The sequence below is a fragment of the Abramis brama genome (assembly GCF_963993115.1).
Source record: "Abramis brama genome assembly, chromosome: 22".
Classification (NCBI taxonomy): Eukaryota; Metazoa; Chordata; class Actinopteri; order Cypriniformes; family Leuciscidae; genus Abramis; species Abramis brama.
Window position 1 is genome coordinate 27,635,478 of NC_139984.1, and position 21,756 is coordinate 27,657,233.

The 21,756-nt window shown below is 36.6% G+C and overlaps 2 protein-coding genes across 3 annotated transcripts in view; both read left to right on the forward strand.

Moving 5' to 3' along the window:
• Window positions 1-1,263, forward strand: part of mical1 (microtubule associated monooxygenase, calponin and LIM domain containing 1) — a 36,176-nt gene extending 34,913 nt beyond the window's left edge. Inside the window, exons 25-27 of one of the 2 annotated variants that reach the window (XR_014604182.1) lie at window positions 259-333; window positions 895-924; window positions 1,128-1,263. The gene's annotated coding sequence lies outside the window, so the exon portion shown is untranslated. Of the gene's footprint in view, window positions 1-258; window positions 459-894; window positions 925-1,127 lie in introns of those variants that run through there. The other variant, XM_084099532.1, reaches the window with a different exon arrangement.
• Window positions 1,264-1,369: 106 nt separating this feature from the next.
• Window positions 1,370-10,274, forward strand: LOC311073628 (CD48 antigen-like; the record flags this gene model as incomplete). Its single annotated transcript, XM_084099533.1, has 5 exons — window positions 1,370-1,499; window positions 5,831-6,148; window positions 6,348-6,407; window positions 6,872-7,144; window positions 7,256-10,274. The coding sequence occupies 5 exons, from the start codon at window positions 1,370-1,372 to the stop codon at window positions 7,396-7,398; spliced, it is 924 nt and encodes a 307-aa protein (XP_083955659.1). The 3' UTR covers window positions 7,399-10,274.
• Between the last annotated feature and the right edge of the window lie 11,482 nt (window positions 10,275-21,756).

A 21,756-nucleotide genomic window follows, 5' to 3' on the forward strand; every position in this document is an offset into this window, starting at 1 on the left:
TATTTTAAAATGTATGTGAAACAGTATGTACTTAAATTTATCATGTTTGAAACATGACCATTAGACTATACTATACTTTACTGCAGAAATAGGGTAGGATGGTAGTTTGCTGTTGTCCACATATCCTTTGTCTTTTAATAAGTCGTTATGAAATCTTTGCAGAAATGGAGTAACCACATTCCTGTCACATAAAATGACATTTTCTCTCATTGCTTTTATGCTCTGAACTTTGTTTTGCGTTGTTGCGTTTTTTTAAAGGTCCACCATCACCACTAGAGGGCCTCCTTCATCAGTTTTACAAGGAGCAACAGGATGCACAAGGATCATGACAAGGTTTGATTTAGGTTTTATATATTCTAGATTACTGATGTGAGTACTGAGTACACAATATATTGTATTTTATAGTACTGTTTATGAAGTCAGTATACGTGTTAATTACAAAATTCCCTTTTTCTACAGTAAATATTTAACTAGGCCTATTTATTTATTTTGTATAATTAATATTCTGTGTATTATTTTATCATTTATTTAATTCTATTTTAACTAGGCCTATTTATTTATTTTGTGTAATTAATATTCTGTGTATTATTTTATCATTTATTTATTTGTATTTATTACTATGTTATATTTTAATTTATTTATATTTTATCAATATATTATTTATATTCATTTGTGTATTTATTTATTTATACTCATTTATGAACAATGCAAAAATTATTTTTATTTCTCACATTAAGGTAAAAAATAAAGACTCAGAATATGTGGAATATAGTGCTCGAGTTGTATGGATTATGCTTATGGTGCTTTAATGTCATTTTTTTAAGCTTGACAGCGCCAGTCCTCCAGTTTTATGGCATGGAAAATAGTTTCTTCAAATTATTTTGTGTTCCACAGATGAAAGAAAGTCACTGGAATAACATGAAGGTTAGCAAATGATGATATAATTGAAGTGTGTGTGTGTGTGTGTGTGTGTGTGTGTGTGCGCTCCACAGATGAAAGAAAGTCACTGGAATAACACTGGTTAGTAAATAATGATATAATTGAAGTGTGTGTGTGTGGGGTCACAGTTCAGGTTACAAGTCGGACTCTCTAATTGCAATAAATTTAAGATATCTTCTTGCATGCAGGACACTTTCAGGACCTAAAAAATGGCATTCTCACCGAAAGACCATCCACCTTTGCAGCAGATCTAGGATCAGTTGACTTCAGATATTTGATGGTAACTGGATCAGGACACTGGTCCCAGAGCTGCACACACTGCAGGTTAATCCAAACTCCTCAATTTGCTTAGGATCAATTTGACGAGACATGGATGGGTCATAGAGGGTGATGTGGGTGTTGTAAACATACTGAATTATGCTTAGGTCAGATGCACGCTTCTTCTCGGCAGATGCAGAAACCTCTAATGAAATGCCATCATACATCAGTGCAGAGCCATCTGTGCGCTCCTCCATCAAGAGCTCTACTGAAGCACAACAGATGCTCATTTGATTTGATGAGTATGTGCCTGTTCCTTAATCATGGCCTTTTTAATCACTGATACTTTTTAAATTACATTTGCCGTTCCTCCTCTAGAGAATCAATTTGATTTGAGAGGGACAGAGAGAGAGAAAATTGTTTATAAAATTGTCCATTTGTACACAAGCTAGCATTTAACAACGAGGTTTTTTTCTCCTTCAATAGTTCATATTTGTTTTTAGCATATTTCTGTTGCTAGCACTATTTTTGCTAGCCCTATAACTATTATAATTGATGATGGCAATGCAAATACAATGAGGAAAAAAAAAAAAATTCATAAAATGGTTAAATTATTTTAGATGTCAGTGAAACCAGGTGATAATGTATTACAATTATACACATTTATGAGACATTTAGAATGCATTAATCACAAAATAAGCCATCATATGACTTGCAAATATAGTTAAAGTCGGATGGACAACTATTTGTATGGAAAAGAACATAAAAAAAATCCTGGCTAAGATCTTCTTTTGTTTTCCACATAAGAAAGTAAGTCATACTGGTTTGGAACAATATATGACAGTAAATGATGACAGATCTTTTTTCCAAGATTTCATTATTTTTCTCTCCCTTTTTATCCTGTTATTGGTTACTTTATCATCATCATCATTGTCATGTGTCCTGTTACTTTCTCTCTTCCTCTATTACTCTGACACCTTTCATTTCACCAAACACAATCTGAGTTACATAAGACATCATTGGTCATGAACGCTTTCCAGTGACATCACTGTAAGATTATCACTGGCTTTAGATTAGAGATGCTTTTTACCGTCCATCTGAAGCACAGTAGAGGTTTGTCTGCAATAATCAGCTTTGATTTAGAGTTGTGTAAACTTGCTTTAAGGATATTACATTTTACCATAGAAAAAAGTGTAAGAGGATTGATGGTAATACTTTAGGTCCCATTCATTAACATGAAATAATAATGAACAATACATAATTTTACAGCATTTATTAATCATATTAATCTGTTAATGTTAGATAATAAAAATACAATTCATTTTTAATGTTAGTTCACAGTGCATTATTAATAACTTTTTTTTTAATGTTTTAATTAATGTTGAAATTAAAGCTGCAGTCCGTAACATTTTTTGTTCAGAATTTACAAAATGTATATAATAAGCGAGTATATCATGAATCCATTTTCCAAACCGTGTTTTTGTTTTATCCTGAATCACTAGGTACACCTATAATGAGTAATGTTTATATTCAGACTATTTTAGACTGGTTTGGGTCATACCACTGCCCAGTAGCCCAGTACCTGCGTGAGTCGTCATAGACATAAACAGAGAAAGTTGCTCCGGCTTCAATGTTCTTCCGCAAGACGCATGCAGTTCTGTTTAGTGAGCGCCAAAAGTTATGGACTGCAGCTTTAACATTAAAGTTGCAGTAAGTGATTTCTGAGAGAAGCTGTTGAAAGTGGATCAGACCATGCTGCACAACACACTTGTAGCCAATCAGCAGTAGGGGGCGTGTCCACTCGTGATGGGGGAGGAGAGAGAGTGGGCCAATCAGCAGTAGGGGGCGTTTCCACTCATGATGTGGGAGGAGAGAGTGGGCCAATCAGCACTAGGGGGCATGTCCACTCATGGTGTGGGAAGAGAGAGAGTGGGCCAATCAGCAGTAGGGGGCGTGTCCACTCATGATGTGGGAGGAGAAAGACGGCCAATTAGCACTAGGGGGCGTTGCCACTCATGATGTGAGAGGAGAGAGAGGGCCAATCAGCAGTAGGGGGCGTGTCCACTCATGATGTGGGAGGAGAGAGAGTAGGCCAATCAGCAGTAGAGGGCGTGTCCACTCATGATCTGGGAGGAGAGAGTGGGCCAATCAGCAGTAGGGGGCATGTCCACTCATGGGGCACGTTCAAGTTCAAAACGGGGCGCAACGTTTTGCTACGGTTTCCGGGTTGAACGTCATGTTTCCTGGAAACGGCGTGCACCGGTGTGCAACGGGGTTTGAGATGCGTTTTCTCTTGTTTGGTGGGTGTGTCAGAACTGCAGTCCAATCAGCAGCAACATGTATATAAAGCACGCGGTATTAAAGTGAACTCGCACAATGGGTTCAAGGAAAGTAATTTACAAATGTCTTCGATGCAGCTCGGTATACACAACAACTGAGGATATTAGAAGACATGTTTGTTTTATTTTTAAAATATAGGTTATCAACATAATAATGTAGTTGCTTATATTTTTAGCTTCATTGCAAGTGTATGACATTTGGTATAGAAATAAACAATGGTAATTAAGTGCTTTTCCTAAAAAGGAGAAAGAAAATACAGGGTATTAAAACAGTAAGTAGGCTAAATAGCCTAGATGCGTTTTAGTCTGAATTAGGTAAGATGTGTGCTTCCATTTCAGTTTCAGCAATCCCTTCACTCGATTGGGATGTTCTCTTTTGTTCTGGGCGGCAAGTGCAGTAACTGTAACATCGGGCATATTTTGTAGTATTAAACACATATTTATACCGACTTCATCAGGCTCCGAAAATTCTTCACAAAGAACACAAAGAATGGCCTTCTCAGCTGCCATAGTTGCATCTCTTGCGTCATCAGAACAGTGTGTTCAACGCATCACCGTTTCTGTTTAAAAAAACGTGCTGCAACGTTTTGTCGGGGCTGAACGCAGCCATGATGTGGGAGAAGAGGGCCAATCAGCATAGGGGGCGTGTCCACTCATGATGTGGGAGAAGAGGGCCAGTCAGCATAGGGGGCGTGTCCACTCATGATGTGGGAGGAGAGAGAGTGGGCCAATCAGCAGTAGGGGGCGTTTCCACTCATGATGTGGGATGAGAGAGAGTGGGCCAATCAGTAGTAGGGGGCGTTTCCACTCATGATGTGGGAGGAGAGAGAGTGGGCCAATCAGCAGTGGGGGCGTGTCCACTCAATGCCAATCAGCATTAGAGGGCGTGTCCACTCATGATGTGGGAGGAGAGAGTAGGCCAATCAGCATTAGGGGGCGTTTCCACTCATGATGTGGGAGGAGAGAGTAGGCCAATCAGCATTAGGGGGCGTTTCCACTCATGATGTGGGAGGAGAGAGTAGGCCAATCAGCATTAGAGGGCGTGTTCACTCATGATGTGGGAGGAGAGAGTAGGCCAATCAGCATTAGGGGGCGTTTCCACTCATGATGTGGGAGGAGAGAGTAGGCCAATCAGCATTAGGGGGCGTTTCCACTCATGATGTGGGAGGAGAGAGTAGGCCAATCAGCATTAGAGGGCGTGTTCACTCATGATGTGGGAGGAGAGAGTAGGCCAATCAGCATTAGGGGGCGTTTCCACTCATGATGTGGGAGGAGAGAGAGTAGGCAAATCAGCATTAGGGGGTCAGCACTGGAGAGACCAGAGCGGGAAGACCTGAAAATGGACGCAGAGGTTGCGTTGTTTTTGATCCATATGCGAGTAACATTGGTTTTGCCAGTACCAAGATGTGTTGTTGTTGTTGTTGTTGTTGTAATGTTGGCTAAAGTAACAGGATGGTTGTGAGTGTCATTGTTTTTCTGTAGCTGCTGTGCTGCTGGTGACTAACAACCAACTCTTGATTATATTTATTCTTGTGTACTGTATGTTCATTTTTTGTTCTGTATATTGTATATATGACAACCCATCATGGATAATTCCCCATTAGCATCACACATAATGGAATTTAGAACTGTTTCAGATGGTTACATTTGTCCCTTCAGATGACTCAACCTACCCCTGTCCTGAGGCTATAAAGAACAATGATTGTGATTTATTAATTATTAGTTTTTATTTAAAGACTCTTTTGATGCCACCAAGTGCCATCTTGTATACCTGATTTCATGGTCAGTGTCATTTCCTGATAAAAGTAATTGAGGCACAGACGGTCTTCACTAAATGCTCACCCTGAGTTGAGCTCCAGGTGCATGACGGAGAGAACACGCAAACTTACACTAATATCTGATATGATCCCTTTTAAAACATTCTCCAGCATGTGGGCTTACACTGTGTTTTTCATCTGCATGAAAGGTAAGCTATTTAAAATCTGACGTTGTTTTTTGTTTGTTTTCAAGCAGACTACTGTTTTAGTGGTTGTGGTCATTGGTTAGTCTGCATGCTGTCAATCTGAAACGCTGGTTCTGTCATGCAAACTAAATTTCCTGTTAAATGTCTAACATACTTGATATACAGTAGTTGTATGATAGCTTAATAGTTATTTAAACCTGAATACTACATGGTTGATAACACAGATGTTCCAGGTGTTGTACCAGCTCTTGTCTAATTGTCGTTGATGTCTGTTTGTTTTTAGTTGTGTGTTTTTTTTTCTAGCTTTTTATGTAACAATTTTTTGTTTTAGATCTAGTGAATGGTAATGGGGATGAGCTAAAGATTGTGATAAATGGAAAAGTCACTCTGCAAACAGGAGCTACTCAGCTACCGAGAGATGCTGAGGTGATGTGGCTGTTTGAAAGTGGCAACCAAACTATCCGTATAGCACAGCTGTTTCAAGGAACAGTTTTCACTCACTATGAACCGAGACTCATCAACAGACTGCAGCTGGACAGAGAAACTGGATCACTGACTATCTGGAACATCAGCACCAGTGAATCTGGATCTTATGAAGTCGCCATCCCTAAATTAATGTACTGGAAGATGTTCAAAGTTGATGTTTATGGTAAGATTTAGTTGCAGCCAATACAATTATTTTTGTCATAACTATTTATAATGATTTCTCTCTCTCTCTCTCTCTCTCTCCTCTCTCTCCTCTCTCTCTCTCTCTCTCTCTCTCTCTCTCTCTCTCTCTCTCTCTCTCTCTCTCTCTCTCTCTCTCTCTTTCTTTCTTTCTTTCTTTCTTTCTTTGTGTGTGTGTAAAGAACCAGTTTCTGTTCCTGCCATCAGGATTGGCTCACTGATGAGTATAAACCAAGCACAAGGTAAGTCATTTTCTCTTACCCAGTAGTGACTTACAAGATTAGTAGTGACAGTAACATTAGAAGCTGTGCAATAAAAAAAATGAAAAAATGCAAGTTCAAACAGCAACAGTACAGAGAATTGTGAGGTACTTTTTGGTAGATTTCAGAAGCTCATTCCCCCATTCAGTGATAATAAGTGTTCATCCCAATTTCCGTACATATTTTTTCTAACTGGCAAGATATTTGTATGCATCACCGTTACAGTTTCAGTACAAGCAATTAAAGAATACATTGCAACCCAATGATTGACAATTTAACGTTTGTACATCTGTGTCACACAAGACGCCAAGAAATTGCCGCTCTGATTGGCAGCTACATGGGCTCATGAAGCAACAGTTTGATTTTAAAAACGAGTCTAAAATGCTTAAAAACTGTCTTAACTTTAAAATGTTCAAGAGTAACCTTATGATCTGATGTATTACCAGGTGCATTGATGCAATCACAGGTGATGGAAGACCCAAACCAAGAACTCTGTTCTGTGCTTTGTTCTGTAAAAAATGAACGAGACGTGTCCATCTCCTGGTATAAAGGGGGTGAAATGGTGAACCAGACCAGCAATCCTGATCTCAGCATTAACCTGAGTTTACCATTAGTGCTCCATTATAAAGATACAGAGACCTACAGCTGCACGGCTGCCAATCCAGTGAGCAATAAAAGCGTTCATCTTAACATGAAAAAGATCTGTCCACAACATGAAGGTGCAAAATGTCACGTCTCTTCCTGCCACAATGATCTCTGTGCAGCTTACATATCAATTAATAGATGATACCAGTTGTTGACTTCATGCCTGTCACTTTCTTCTTTATCAGATTGTCATTGTCAGCATTGTGGTCCCACTGAGGTTCTGATCCGACTGGTGCTGTCTGGTTTGGTGGGAATTGGCACTGTTTTCTTTCTGGTTGAGCATGTGATGTTCCGCTCAGCTCGGGGAAGAGCTCCATCTGTGTGCTAAAGATACTGCCATGGTAGTTTCTAAGGTTAGACAGCGCCAAAAGAAATTACTCAAATTCAGATGGTTTTCAAAAACTCCAAACTATTCTGTAAATCTAGAGTGCTGCCGGGATGATGTATTTTTGTTGGCCAAAACCGAGAAACAAGTTTGTTCTTGTGTTTGTACTTTGGTTTCCTGTTCAGAAGAGGTGTAATATTTTGAGGAAAATATGATTCTTTTGTTCTGCCTTTCTGCCAACCCACATTCAAAGAGCTCAGATGTTCCAGAACGCACCTTCATCTTATGAAATAGGAACAGGAAAAGGAAGTGGTCTAGTGGCATGTTTTCTTCAGTGAGGTATGAGCTTTATGAAACCACTTTGTGTGTAAAGATGTTGCCATCTAAGGGCCCAGCAAACTTTTAACATGAAGTGCCATTGTCTGTTGTTATTAATAAAATAAAGTGCCATTTTAAATATTTCTTTCAAAGCAACAAATTCAACAAAACAGAACTATGGGCTATCCAGTCATCCACACCAGTTTACTTGTTTGCTCCTTAAAAAAACTGAATTCAGAATAAAATACCAATTATTCTACATATTGTAAATGAAGTCAGAGACACAATGTCTCTCAATTGAGAGTCTCAGGCTGCATTTATGCCCTTCCCTTGCTAACTTCCCTCTGTCTCGTTCACTTGGATACGTCATTGCTTAGGTTGCACGAATTCCCACTACTGGCAAAAACCTTGAAATATGTTTAAATGGATCATTGAACATGGAACATAAAAAATAAATGCAGGTCTTTAAGTCTGCGCTCTGAAAGTTGCCAGCTCGAGGGGCGGCACCAAGCATGCATTTGAAAATCTCACTGCACGCAATTGGATAACACTACGACCAATCACAACAACAAGCCCCATACGCTTAGCTACCAGCGGAGCTAACTGGTAGATTAGACTCTTGCCGTATCCGGTCGGCAAAACAGAAAAAACACCCTTCTTGCAAAGGAAGGATTCGAGCGGCGTCTTCTGTTCCTCTTTTAGATAAAAAGCCAAGTCTAACTCGTTCATTGTAGCGGCCAAAGCCGTTTCACACAACTAGTGTTCATCCATAGCCATCTTGCAATGTTTACTAATGACTTCGACGTCACAGCGCTGTCGTCATCTGTTTAGCTCGCCTCTGGCCCGCCTATATCAGATAACCCGATGTGATTGGTGCAGCTCGGATACAAGGGCATATTTAATGAGCATCATTACTCGACGCCAGAGTAAACTCGCTGAGCAAATTCAACTTGTGCTCTCGCGAGAACTCTGGATTTCCATGGTAGCAAGTTGCTTCTGTGACGTCACAATCGTAGACTCGCTCCCTTTGTCAAAATTGAGGGGTTGAGGGTCTGTCTAAATAAACTTCCCTCGCCAACTTGACGAAGTTGAACACACTTCAAAAGGGCAGCAAGGATTTCCCCAAGGGAACTGCTTAAGGAAGTTCATGAGTGTATGTCTAAAAGTGGAGTAAAATGCAGCCTCAGTTGGCTCTCCCAATGACTGCCCATGGCCCGCTCTCCAACTGTTAAGATCTAATCTGATTGGCTGATTGTAAGAAACTTCCATGAGTAAGGGCACACGGGTGTTTTTAACACCCTGGGGCCCAGATTCACAGACAGGGCTTAGATTAAGCCAGGAGCTGGCCTTAGTTAATTTAAGTAACTTTTTTTTAAACGTGCCTTTGAAAAAAACATTACTTGTCTGCATCTTCATAAAAACAATGGCACTGATATTTTAAGATAAGTCAGTGCAAGTTACTTTCATTAAGACGGCACAAACATGCATTTTAGTCTGGGACTAGGCTTAATTCTTGTCTGTGAAACCGACATCTGGACCATCAGAATGCCAGAACGCAAACTAAACCAAATCCGATGTCTAAACCGAACTGGCAGTGAGTGCTTTTCAGGATGACATAATCACTGGATTTGCCAAAGTTTTTGAGGTTAGTGACATCCAACATATTCAGTTTGAGGCACTTTTTTCTGAAAAGAAAACTAATAATTACACAAGAAGGCCCATAATTAGACTGTATGTTGACAATGTTTATTTAGTGAAGCAGTGAAAATACAGAATAAAAAAAAGTGCACAAGTCGATTTAAAATTAAAACAGGAAAGAAATAAAACTTTTATGGTAATGACCTTCATATATCCTTCATAATGATCCTTGACATTGGTTTATTTCAGACAGACAACTTAATTTCAACACAGTTGAGCTGACAAACAACAGCATATTTACAGCAATCTGAAACAGGTGTAGGCTGAAGCTCTTGCTTATAATGCCTACCCTTTTTTAAACATCTCATATTTTAATAAAATAAAATAAAAATAATTATTGTCTTACATCATTATAATATTTTTAAATAGTTTCTTTAACTTATTAATCCTTAAAACTTATCTTAATCCTTCAAGGTAAACATGAAAAATGTGAACAAAAACAGTTTTGTTCACATTTGGCTCCTCCTGTTTCTCCTGCGAAACCACCAAATCAATCCTTTTCGAACTTCAATGTTGCATTCCTTCAGTTTCTTTGCAACTCAAGTGTTTGAGTTGTATTCAACCTAGAACAATTAAAACAATGTCTTATCGATTTTCATAAATGTTTGTGTGTATTTGAACTGACTGTATATTTCAATTATTAAACTATTCTAACGATACAGAAGCACTCAAGATCATATTATATTACAACTGAACTGGGTTAAAGCATGAATGGTCCCAATCAATTATTTTGTAATACAGAAATTGCATTGCAAACAATATCATTATGTCCTTATTGTGAGATAGAGAATGTAATTCTATGTAAATTTCTTCTTGATTTAATACAGCATTAACATTTTCAATTATTAAAAATTACAATCATAGCCTACTGTTGCTGAACTTCCTATAACTTTACACCATTATCAGCTATCATGTATGATATGGGAATCATGTACATATCCCACTGAAGATGCATTGGAATGCAAGTAAATTATATTTCACTCAGAATTCAGATACTATATGAAACACACGTTTATGCCAGGTGTAAAAGACGTGAATACTCACTCCTGATGCTTTCTTCGTGAGAAATCTTGCCAGTTCACACTACATAATTGACTTGTCTTTTCCTCCATTTCTGCACACAAATGATTTTATGCTGTAATTTTGTAATTTGTAAGACTTGTAATTACCATACTTAGTTTGAGTAGTTAAAACCATACATGTAATGAGAATAACGAACTACAAACTAGAAAGTGTGGCTTTTGAATTAAAATTATCTGATGCTTTGCCTATACTCCACTGTTATACCTCGATTTATAATTAGACTTCGTATTGACATTGCAGTTAAAGAGTTTTTCCTGATGAGAATTTCTGTATTGCGTATTTTTACGCTGAATGTAATCAGATCTTTAACCAAAATCTATGAATGCAGCCTTCATAAAAACAAAAAAACAAGATAGGCTACTTCTTTCATATAATTATTAAACCCCAGTTAAAGGGTTCACCCTAATGCCGGGGCTTGATGATTAGCTGAAACGTTCTAAGACTGAACTGAACACACTTACAGGCGGTTTCCAATGACTGGAGCAGGTTTTAAACATAAAGTAATAGTATTAGTATGACTAAATACAGTATTGGAAAAACAGTAGGCAAAAAGTACCCGAATGACCTTCTACTTCTGGCGAGATTCTGAAGTGCGCATTCGATGGTAGGGATGGGCGATATCACTTTTTCTAATTTTCCATCCGATATCGATACCAATACCGATATATCTAAATTAAGCTGAACTTTTTAATTACTCTTAGAATAAAATAAGTAATTAATACTCACTCAACATTATATTTGAAAGTCATGTTTTTTTTAACATTCAATAGCCCTTGACTGTGAATTATTAGAATGTTTTTGTTTACACTGTCAGAAATAAAGTGTACTAAAATTGTATTTTTAGCTTCTCACTGGGGTAATAATCTCAAAAGTGCTCTTCTCTACCCCTAAGGGTGCATATTAGTAGCATATAAACAAGTATGCACCCTTTAAGGGTAGATAACCTTTGAGTGTAACTTATGAAAAATAACCATGGAGTTGCATAAAATTGCAGTAACCATGTTTTTTTATTATGACCGTGATTTTAATATCTGAAACTAATATCAGATGAGTATCTGAAATGGGCCACAATTAAAAGGTTCATTTTAGTAGAAAATCAGATGAGGGCTACTTTTAACTGCAGTGTGAATGTACTGTAGCCCTTGTGAACAAATTTATGCTATGAAAATTTCATTTCTGTTTGTTTGTTTTTAATACCGTAAGGGACCGTTCGGTATTTATGGAAGGGGCCACCGGAGGAAAATAGGGGAGGGTCATGTCTTTTTATTCTTTGTTGAGGGGAGGGTCATCCAACTTTTTTTAGTCTAGGTGGAGGGTCACCCAACTTTAATATTCATGAAAACAGCAACATTTCAAAGTGGCTTGTTTGGTGCTATTTTTTTCCATTTATTCCATGTTGATCTCGCGTTATCAGCCCCCCTTCGATATCAGATGGGTCTGACCCAACAAAAATCCAGTTTGGCGCTGTTTGACAGTGCGCGCGCACTTCAGTTCGCGCTTAGAAAAAGTGCATCATGTCAGAACAGAATGCCAAAGAAATGTTTACCCGGCAAAGCTTTAAAGCACGAGCAAATAATGAACTTTTGTTAAGTGCACAGTGTCCTGTGAGTGTAACTCTACCGCTGCATTAACATGTGATGTGAACGTACGTCGAATTTAACAGTATTGAGACTGAGGCGCCAGATCTGCAGCTGATGTGTGCTGTAGCGCGATACTACCATATTTTAGTCTCCATTCTTATTTTGTTTCCACGATGTGTAAGATGTAGGGCTACCACATCTTTAAATTACTATTAGTATTATTTAAGTTAACATAAAATACATAGACCTACACCACAAAAACTAGTTGAGGATAAATTCGTTAAAATTGGGCGATTCCAGTGTTATGGTCGTGACATTTGCAGTCAAAACTTAAAATAAAAATTCTCAGAAAATGCATTTAATACCAATATTTTGAAACGTCTGAAAGGAGTCAAGACATTAGAAAAATATCAGTCTACTACACATGCGTTTTATATTTAATATGAGTGAAATACACATGTGGCAAAATATTTTTTAGTAATTCTATAAATTACACTGTGCAAACCAAAGATATATGCCCACCGGATGAATAAAGATCGGCCTCCACAGAACATAAAATATTATATTATTTTTATTTTATTTTTCGTGTTCGCATTTATGTGAAAAAAAAAATAATAATAATAATGTTACGGACGTGACAGTTCTCCATTACGGGCATGACTGCTCTGAAGCGACTTTAAAAATTTCACAGAGACCTCAAACAGAAAGCACAAAGCCTTTCTTTAAAGTGAATTTCGTTTTTTTATTAATTTTATCTTAATTTTAATCAATGTTTCATCTGGATTTAATAAATAAGAAGTAGTCTAAATATAGTAGAAAATAGATAATCATGACGGAGGCGCGGGCGAGTGAACTGGACTCTTGTCTCATAAATGAACCGAAACTCAGCGTAAGGTAGGCTACTTGCCTCACAGACCTGAGAAATATATAGAAAGCTTGAAATGTCTACTTTTACACAGAACAATTCAAAACAAAAGAAAACAGACTGCTTTCTGCTTATGAAATGTGCATTTCTCTCTGGCGCGTTCTGAGAAGATCGCGACGCATCATCAACTTCATCTTTGCAGTAGACACAGAAAACACTTGTTTATTAATAAACAATTAAAATGTCTCCTTGCTATATTTGACATATTAATAATCATTACTTTTGCCGGTTCTTTGTGACAGCTTTTAGATGCTTTATTCGCAGCGCCATGTTGAACGAGTCACACCGCATCAGCACCAAAAACATGAATTTTTTTCAAATCTAAAATCAAAAATCGTGATACGAACCGAATCGTAGGTTTGGTCTATCGTTACAGCCCTAGTAAGATGAGAAAGCAAGAGTTTATGGTTTAAAAAACAAACAAACAATGGCTATCTGAACATCTTTGCCACGCGCAAACCAGTAGAATTAGGCTAATCAATAAATTATCGGGGAGGGTCATGCCTTTTTTCACAATCATTTTGGAGGGTCATAGAAAAATTTATTGCTGGCGAAGGGAGGGTCATGTCTTTTTTGACAACAGATCTCAAAACTCCTCCGGTGGCCCCTTAAATAAATAACGAACAGTCCCTAAGTGTTTTGAAAATGTTGTATGTTATTAATCCTACTTAACCTACTTAACAACAGAGCTAAAACTTTGAATTTGGGCACTCTTCTGTTTTTTAATTATTGTTTGGCGATGTTCTGATGATATTAAACATTGTTAAATTGATTCTCAGTCAAATGTCTTAAGGAACATCTCTAGTCTGGGATTGTGAAGTTCAAGAACAAAACTACCCTGAATAATGTGCAATAATGCACTTGGTGTTTACTGTATCATAGCTGTTAAAGAGAGGTTAAATAAAAAGTTAAATTAATAATACTTACATTGCATTTGTAACAGACAACACCAACAACAACAACACCAACAACACCACCAACAACACCACCAGCAATAGCTCCAATATGTTTGGATGCCCCGGGAGTGTCTGAAGTTGAGTTATAGAAGGGTGTTGCAGTACTGAACTTTGAGTTGGATATTTCTGGGCTGATGGTTGAGTGTAGTGGTTCTGTAAGTGTCACAAGAACAATACATTTATAAAACTGTAGGCTAACTTCTCTACTGCCCACATCAACCCCAAAACAAACATATTGGAAAGTGTCAAATGTTATTTAAAAAGTTTAGTCATACAGTAACATACTCACTCTTTGCAGTAACATTATAACATTGCTTCTCTCCTGGTATGTGTTCTGCACTGTAGCATTTGTTAGAGGTGGCATTATTTAGAATTACACAGCCAAGCTTTATTGAAACATTAGGTGCCATGCTGCTGGTGTTGCAGTTCTGGTTAGGGCCACAGATTTGAGCGATCGGACCGATCTTACTCTTTGTTTTGCAATCAATTTCATAGAAAATAGTCAATCCAGAAGTTGCACAGGGTAGTGTAGCATTGCCACCCTCGATTACAGTCAACTCACATTTCATGCAAGAACCTGAAAAAATAAATATTTGAACTGTATTAGCTGTAAATGCTCAAAACATAGATTTGCAGTAAAAGCAGTAAAAAAAACATTTATTTTAGTAAATATTTACTCAGTTAATGTAAATATTGTGAATAAAATTCCACTCAGAACTCCAAATGTTATTCTATACATGGGCAGAAATTAGACAAAAATCTGTTAGTTTGCCAGCAAGGCGCAGTTATCGGCCGTTAACGGCAAATATCGTTCCAAAAATCAGCCTTCATTCAACCAGCAGTTTTTTCAGATATTAGTAATATATTAAGTTACTGAGATGATATTATAATAGTCTTTTTCTCATAAATATCTCATGAAATGTACAGAGCATGCTAAAAAGTTCATTAAACATGTCATTTCATCCCAAATATATATGTGCTAAGTATTATCTACACTGTAGCATAGCTGCACGCTTGGCGGTTATTTTCACGTGGGCAATGATGGCCGTCATTGATACAGTTTGTGCTAGCGTCAGAATTAACCCGTCTCTACACTTTGTTTGGCACTTCTGTTAACAAAATTGCCGGGAGCATATAACATCAGTCAATTATGATGTTTTGAAAGGTTTTACTTGTCTAGACACACCAGGTGTTTGTGTTTCTCAGTCGCTGAAATGAGCCAGTTGCACAGCGCAGGCAAGATTCAACTTGAAAATCAAAATAATGAAAACAATATAAATCATGTCTTACCTGCGGCAAGAATAGTCATCAACATCAACACCACCACACACATCATGATCATTCATTAAAACACTTCAGTGTTATGCTTGGATTCGCTTCAACGCACCAACTTTTCCCGCCAAGGCACTTCTTTGTTGGTGTTGGATTGTTGCATTGTTGCATTACTGCCACCTGCGGTTCTACACTTAACTACTCCATTTATTTAAAAGTCTCCTGTCCAGTCCAGTCCAGTGGACTAAAATATAAACACCCTTACTGCCTGCTCATTCTAAAATACTTTTAATATTGTTCTCTAGCTGTCCTATTTCCTGTAATTGAATCATCATTCTTGTCTTTCTACGGGCCGTGCAGAATTATTAGGCACGTTGATTTTCTGATCATATTTTATTCCAAGGAACATTTTGCCAATTCCAAACCATATTAATCTTAATAACTACTATTAATTTTGTATTTAATCATTTTTAAGTGATATATAATTGTTCATGAAGGCTGGAAATGAAAAATGTCTTATTTTCAGGTGTGCAGAATTATTAGGCTAGTTTTCTTTTACAGATAAAATAAGCCAAAAAAGAGATTTAACAAAGACTGAAAAGTCAAAAATTATTAAATCCCCATGATAAGAATGCAATACTAATGCAATACTAGAGATTGCAGTTAAGGCATGACCATTGGACAGTGAAATGCTCATTGGGTCAGCAGGGTCAGACAAAAACAGGTGGAGAAGAAAAGACACATGTTAACTGCAAAAGAATTAAGAATTAAGGTGAATAATTAAGTGTGAAACCATCAGGAACCCTTTAGTCTTCAGCGCCACCATTTTCCAGAACTGCAACCTACCTGGAGTCTCCAGAAGAGCAAGGTGTCAGGGTCTCAGAGACTTGGGTTAGGTAAAGAATCCTAAAAAATGACCCCCACTTAATAAGAATCACAAGCTGAAGTGTTGTGAAATACATGAAGACTGTTTTTTATAGGCTTTATAGACAGACAGATTGAGAGTGACTCTTGAAGGACCAGCACCATATCCTCTTCTACCACTATTTGAAGAATTCATCTTCTAGAATACGTTTTAATAAGTTTTGGGAGTTCATTTTTAGTCAGGGTCTCCTACCCTGAAGTCTTGCAGAGATGGACTAAAAATGAACTCCCAAAACTTATTAAAACGTATTCTAGAAGATGAATTCTTATGCTCGTCCTTGGATGCACGCTGGTGTCTTCCCGAAAGCCATCAGAGGCAGACGGTTGTTGATAACTCCACTTTATTGAGGGATCGTGCGACACATAGACAGAAGGCGTTGAAATAACTCTATTGAAGGGTAGGAGGTCACTAGGAAGCTGGGAGATGCTACTAGTGTGTCTGGCGAAACGACACTCTCTGACTCCAACATTCAGACAGGGGAGCCCCGAATTTAGTGATTCAGGAAGTCAGGAATAGTATTTTAGCATTTAGTTAAATATGATTGTTATTTGTGTTGTGATTATGACTATTTTAATTCCTTTTCTATGAAAGGCACTTTGAATTACCATTGTGTATGAAATGTGCTATATAAATAAGCTTGCCTAGTCTAACTTAAGTATTCACACTCAACTTTTTAGGTTAACTCAACTAATTCGCTCCAGTTAAAGTCAACTTAAAAACTTTTGTTTATAATGAGTAACAGGTAGTTCTTTGAACTTAAATCTTGTCAGTGCAACTATAGAATGTTTAGCATTTAGCAATGCAATCCATTGGGTTGTGTCGTAAATAAATACAAACATTCATATTATTTAACTAAACATTATCTGCTGGGACAAAACTGTCTGCTTATTGAAAGCTCATCATGAGCATGTTTCTGTAGTGCATCTACAGGTTGGCGTATAAATTACGTTATTTGCGAACACTTTTTAAAATTTGGGCTTCTTTACATTGCAGTTGGAGGTACTGGCACAAGATATTCAACATCATTGTCAACACTGCATGAAACTACACATTGACTGGGCGCTGCACCTGCATGGTAAGTTGGCAACGCGTTATGGATGTTTTCGAAACACTGCTTCATGAAAATTCGAAACTTTTGAATCAGTGGTTCGCAGAGCGCATCAAAATGGCCAAGTCATGTGATCAAAGTTAACCCACAAACCATTGTATAATACAGGGGTTTTCAAACTGGGGTCCTAGAGGGTCCGAAAGTTTTGGAAAAAAACAATGTAATTTTTTATTTAAATAAATAAGTTATTAAAATTAAATAAATAAATAAATAAAATAAAAAAAAATAAAAAAAAGCATCTTATAGTAAAATGATCATAAAAACTGTAATAACGTAACAATAGAAACTAAATATTTTAAACATGTTTATAATATGATTTTTTTTTTACAGTATAAATTGGGTCTTTATACTTAAAACATATATATATATATATATATATATAGCTATTTGGGGTCCCAAGCATGAGAACGATCATATTTGGGGGTCCATGGCATCTAAAAGATTGAAAGCCCTTGGTCCAATAAATGTTTTTAAATTATGCATAAATTAATGAAATAACAAAATGTCATATTCAATTGTGTTTAATGATTTGTAGCATATGTTAATTGTGTTTCATATGTTTACACTCAACAGTTACAGTTTGTAAAAGGTTTCATTATAAATGTTTGGGCTGATATAATTGAACTATTTGGGAAGCTCAATGTCTTGATAGTGCTGAGACTAAGTCACAGTATAACAAGAAATATTTGTGATTTTATCCTGGGATAGGAGAAATTTTTTTATTTTATTTGTGTGCCTAAATACATAATAAAATAACTAATGCCCAGTGTAGCTCTACAGGAATATACTTGTGTACTGGATATTCCATATTTAGTTACCTCTTCTCCATTATGTAACTTCAAAATCGAATTGAGGACATCATTATCTTTTGTACATGCAGGGTTCGTAAATCAGTTGTTCTGTCCGTATAATTACTTTAAAAACAGGCCTTTTTAAGACTGTCACTGTGAGTCCTGCTGCGAACACATTTATCCATTTAGGGGCTGTTTGACTTGGCAGAGTGACGGATGCGCTGGCAGGCGAGATTTGCAGCAAATACGACTGAACTTCTGCCAAAGGAACACAGGAAGAAATCCAGGAACTAAACGATCATTCAAAAACAGATTCAAAGTTAGATGTGGTCACATATAATTATGTCAGTAGTTGAATAATGTCCCCTGATAAGAGACCCACAGAGTTCCAGCAGAACCATTTAAAGAGCTCGGAACGAGAAGACTGTTGGGTTTGTGATCTTATGCGACTGACAGTAGATTACCTTATCAGCTGGACCAGAACACCAGTTTCTCTAGGATGAATCTTCACATGCAATCGGGACCAAAAGTCTGACAGTACACATGTGGGTATATACTACCGTTTGAAAGTTTGTTATAATCGTAGTATGTAACAAAGTCCACTGAAGGCAAGCTTGATGAACCCATATGCAGTTTTATTAAACCCAATGTGAACAAATACAAAAATAACCAAAGACTTGACTTAAACTTGACTTTAACATAAACCTGGACTAGACATGGACTCATCAAGAAATGGTTACAGAGACAAAGCTAGACAAGAGACAATGGAAACAATGAGGGCTATTGCAACGTTATCTCACGACCAATTCGTAGGAGTGATTAAAAGGTGGCTAATTCGTACGACCTCATTCATACGAATTCGTACGATTTGTCTAAACCCACGTGATGGTTAGGTATAGGGGTGGGGTCAGTTCAATTCATATGAATTGGGCAACTCGTAAAATATGTACAATTTAGCAAAAAGCATACTAATTCGTACAAGTGAGGTCGTATGAATTCGTACGAATTAGCCACCTCGTAAAATTCGTACGAATTGTCGTGAGATCGGGTTGGCTATATATACACAGAGACTAATGAATGAGGGACACCTGTGCGCAATCAAACAATGATCCAATGAAAACAAGATACATGAACAGGGGAAACACATGACAGGATCACATGATGGGATAAGAAAATCACATGACAAAACCAGGAACATCATAATGAGACAACTTCAAAATAAGAGACATGAAAACACGGACATGAATACAAAACCAAACGTGACATAGTAAAACTTGGTGGAAGTTTCTATTCTAAAAATAATTGTCTTTTTTTTTTCTTAAATTATGTTCACAATAAAAGTTCTAATTAAATGTGAATCGCAAAGCATTAAAAAAAGAGAGAAAAAATCTTTTTATAGGCTACTTTAATTTAAAGGGGCTATATGTAAGAATGTTCATGTATAAATCGCTTTTTTGTTGCCAGTGGGGATTAATTCAAACTATAGTCTCATAGTCAGATCTAGGCTATAGTCTCAAATATACTTTATAATCAAACTATCATAACAGTGTAATTTTAATTTAATTTTTAACTAGTTTTTACTTCTAAAGAGAATAATGGGGCCTTGAATCACGTTCAGTCCCTTGTGTGTTACATGTGAGCAAAAAGTTACTGGCTGCAGTTCACTTAACAGCCACTGGTGTCGCTAATAACAAGGGTTTTTGAATTCTACATAGTCCCTTTAATTTAGCATTTGATATAATTCACACACAAAAAAACAAGAAAAATCATGGCTAACAGACAGGGAGGATATAGTAACACTTTGCGATGATGCAGAAACAGTTCTGGCTGTGTATGGTTAGTCAATCTGTGAAATGACTTCATTGCAGATGTTTGTGAATGATATGTAGAGCAAATGTTCTTTGTAATATCTGTTCATGGCACTGGGTGTTAGATATTTTCTGAAAGTGAATAGCGTCCTCTGTGAGACCTCTCAGGTGGAAACAGGTTCCTCATCTCCACATTCTTATTCCTATTTACGCAAATCATCCTCCCTGAAACAGAACTATCTAGAGATCTTCACGTCCGGTTATCTCCCATGTTTCCTTTCCCCACCATGGCAACACCGTACACAGAGTGTTTTAATGAGAGAGCTGCCTCACCCAGGTTCATCATGTCTCTCCCAGGATACATACTACAACATCTTGAAAACAAGTCAGGCTTCCACCGGTCCTGACAGTGTAACGTTTGCCACAGGACACAGTTCTGCCAGCGATGCCTTCATACTTCATCAAGCAACACAAAGCGCTGGTCAGCAAACAGCATCACAAAGGTAAGCTGGAAGAAACCTCGAATTTATCTTCTGCGCCAGGCAGAAGTTTGGACACATTTGACTGAATTTGTTTCACATGGTTCTAAAATCCTTTTGATTTAAAGTGTTTTGCTTAAATGCTTGAAATTGTGTTTGACAAATAGTTTTGTGCATACATATGAATTTGCTTATAAAACAAACATTTTTACAATTAATTTTTTTCAATTTTACAACTTTTCAAATTAAAATATTAAAACCTTTAATAGTTTTGATTACATTTCAAATAAATAATCAGTAAGTATTAGATCTACATTCAAAATATAGATTTTTAATAATAATGTAAATGTTATAATTCTATTTTTATTTTTACATATTGCTATTTTGATATTAATAAAATGTGTGTGTGTATATATATATATATATATATATAATACATTAAAGTTCAACATACATATTACATTTTAAATAATATACAAATTTTTGCATTAATAAGATTTCTGTTTTTATTTATTTTTGCATAAAGATAATGAGAATTGGTCAAGAAAACATGCATAATTGTCACAAGAAATATTTTTCCTCTAAAATAAAAAATCAGTAGGTGTGTACAAACTTGACTGCCGAATTATTAAATATATATACAAATATTTGTATGTATTTTAACTTTAATGTATTATATATATATATATATATATATATATATATATATATATATATATATATATATATATAAAATGCTATAAATTATATTAATATTTTTATTGTAGACAGTGGTCTTTAATGCTGTTGCATGTCCAGTAATAAGAGAAGTAAAATTCGCGTTTGAGATTTACTCAAGCCTATTAAAGGAGGAAGTGTCACAGTGTGTTTTATGGGATTATCCTGACTGGCCCCACAGGTCGCATGCAATAATCTCTCCTTGAGCTCACTGTACGCTCTGATGCGACCTAGGGAAAACTAGAGAAACTAAAACACTTGAATGGTCCTTTTTCTTTTGATTTTGGTGTGAAATGTGACCTGGACATGTTTTTTGTGACATTCACATGCAGTCGGGTTAGCAATAAAGTCACCGTACGTGCTATCACTCACACACATCTGTGTAATATGTCTGTGTAAATGGATGTTTTTGTTTGCCAAGTTATAGGTCGGTAAAACAAGACATTTAAGCTTGACTGAACCTACAATAAGAAACTAGATTAAAAAGTTCGTCGAGACAAACTTTAAGTTGGCTTGAGAAAGCCGGACCATAAAGTTTGAAAAGTTTAAAATAGTTTGGAGTTTAAAGTAGTTTAAAGTAGTTTAAAGTTTAAAGTAGTTTAAAGTTTAAAGTAGTTTAAAGTTTAAATTAGTTTAAAGTTTAAATTAGTTTAAAGTTAAAAAGTTGTTGGGGGTTTTCTAGTGGGTTGCTAAGGTGTTCT